General features: G+C 40.4%; 1 protein-coding gene across 1 annotated transcript in view; it reads right to left on the reverse strand.

Annotated features, from left to right (window-relative positions):
- Positions 1 to 209: 209 nt before the first annotated feature.
- Positions 210 to 1,296, reverse strand: part of LOC144652957 (uncharacterized) — a 33,901-nt gene continuing 32,814 nt past the window's right edge. Inside the window, exon 3 of the mRNA XM_078512855.1 lies at positions 210 to 491. Within this exon, the coding sequence (XP_078368981.1) occupies positions 379 to 491 (113 nt within the window). The 3' untranslated portion in view covers positions 210 to 378. The remainder of the gene's footprint in view (positions 492 to 1,296) is intronic.

Raw genomic sequence — 1,296 nt, forward strand, 5'->3', positions numbered from 1 at the left:
ATTTAATTCATGAGCCACACCTCCATCATCCATTGCTGCCAAAAATGTAGCCTGCGAATACAGCCGCCTCTCCGCGCTTCGATTCGCTTGCTGCAGGCGGATTGGAGCGCAGAGAGGTGGCTGTATTCGCAGGCTACCCAAAAAGGGGGTAATTCGGTGCACCCCTAACTGCTACCCTTTGTTACTGGGACAAAAGAAAACAACAATAGTCACAGCAATCATTTTATTGAAAGTCAGCAGCATCTTCTTTTCAATTACACAATGATAAGCCCCTTATACCTAAAACGCTGTAACAGTTACAGGGTATCACAAACATCTAATAAACTGTGAATCAAATATCGGCTCTTATCATTGTCATACAGGAAATTTTCCAAATGACTAAATGTTGAGTGTGTCGCAACGATAGAACACGTACAACGCTTTTCCAGACACAACGTAGCCAACCAGGTTAAGGACACGCCATCCACGGAAACCATTGCGAGCGGTTGGAGCTAGATGAAAATACAAAATCACGGTTAATTAAGTGTTGACAATACGCATTTTACGGGTACTGTATTTACTCGATTAAGCGCCTCCCCCAACTAAATTCTTTTTCCAGAAATTCCGTTTCCCCCAAAACAGCAGTGCAAAGCAACGCTAAAACAAACTTGGACATTTCTTTTCATCAAAAGCGATGTTTTGCAGTTCAAAGTGATGTTTTACCGCTCGCCCATTAGTTTTTTATCCAACATTCTTACAATACGTTGTTTTGTAAATGTTGTAAAGGCCGCGAACTTTGCTAGGACAGCTAGCGCCACTTCTCTCTTGAGCAAAAGACGAATACTGACAATCAGAAGACGATATTTTCAATTACTGTAAAAGATTAAATTCGTTGTGGGTCCAAATTTTAAATAAGCGCCGCCCTCAATAAGCGCCGCCCTCGAATAAGCGCCGCACTTGAGGCGTGAAAAATTTAATAAGTGCCGCGGCGCTTACTCGAGTAAATACGGTAATGCAGTAACGAATTTGAATCATGACTTGTAAAATCAAAGATAACAATATCGATTTCTAGAAATTAATTAGCCAGTGCCATTGTCTTTCACGTTATATGCCAAACGCAAAAGACCGTGTTACATCACATTCCCAAAGACAGAGAAGAGCGTTGAAAATATGACGCGCAACGGAGTATTCAGTTTGAGGTGTTTGGATATAATATGATAAAACTCTGACTCGAGCGTTTGATATAAGAATTATCTTTCAATCGAAACAAAAACAAAGGAGCTAAAAAAGAGAGAAATGAAATCATTAAAATCTATC

The sequence above is a fragment of the Oculina patagonica genome, chromosome 5, assembly GCF_052425735.1.
Source record: "Oculina patagonica isolate OP01 chromosome 5, crgOcupat, whole genome shotgun sequence".
NCBI lineage: Eukaryota > Metazoa > Cnidaria > Anthozoa > Scleractinia > Oculinidae > Oculina > Oculina patagonica.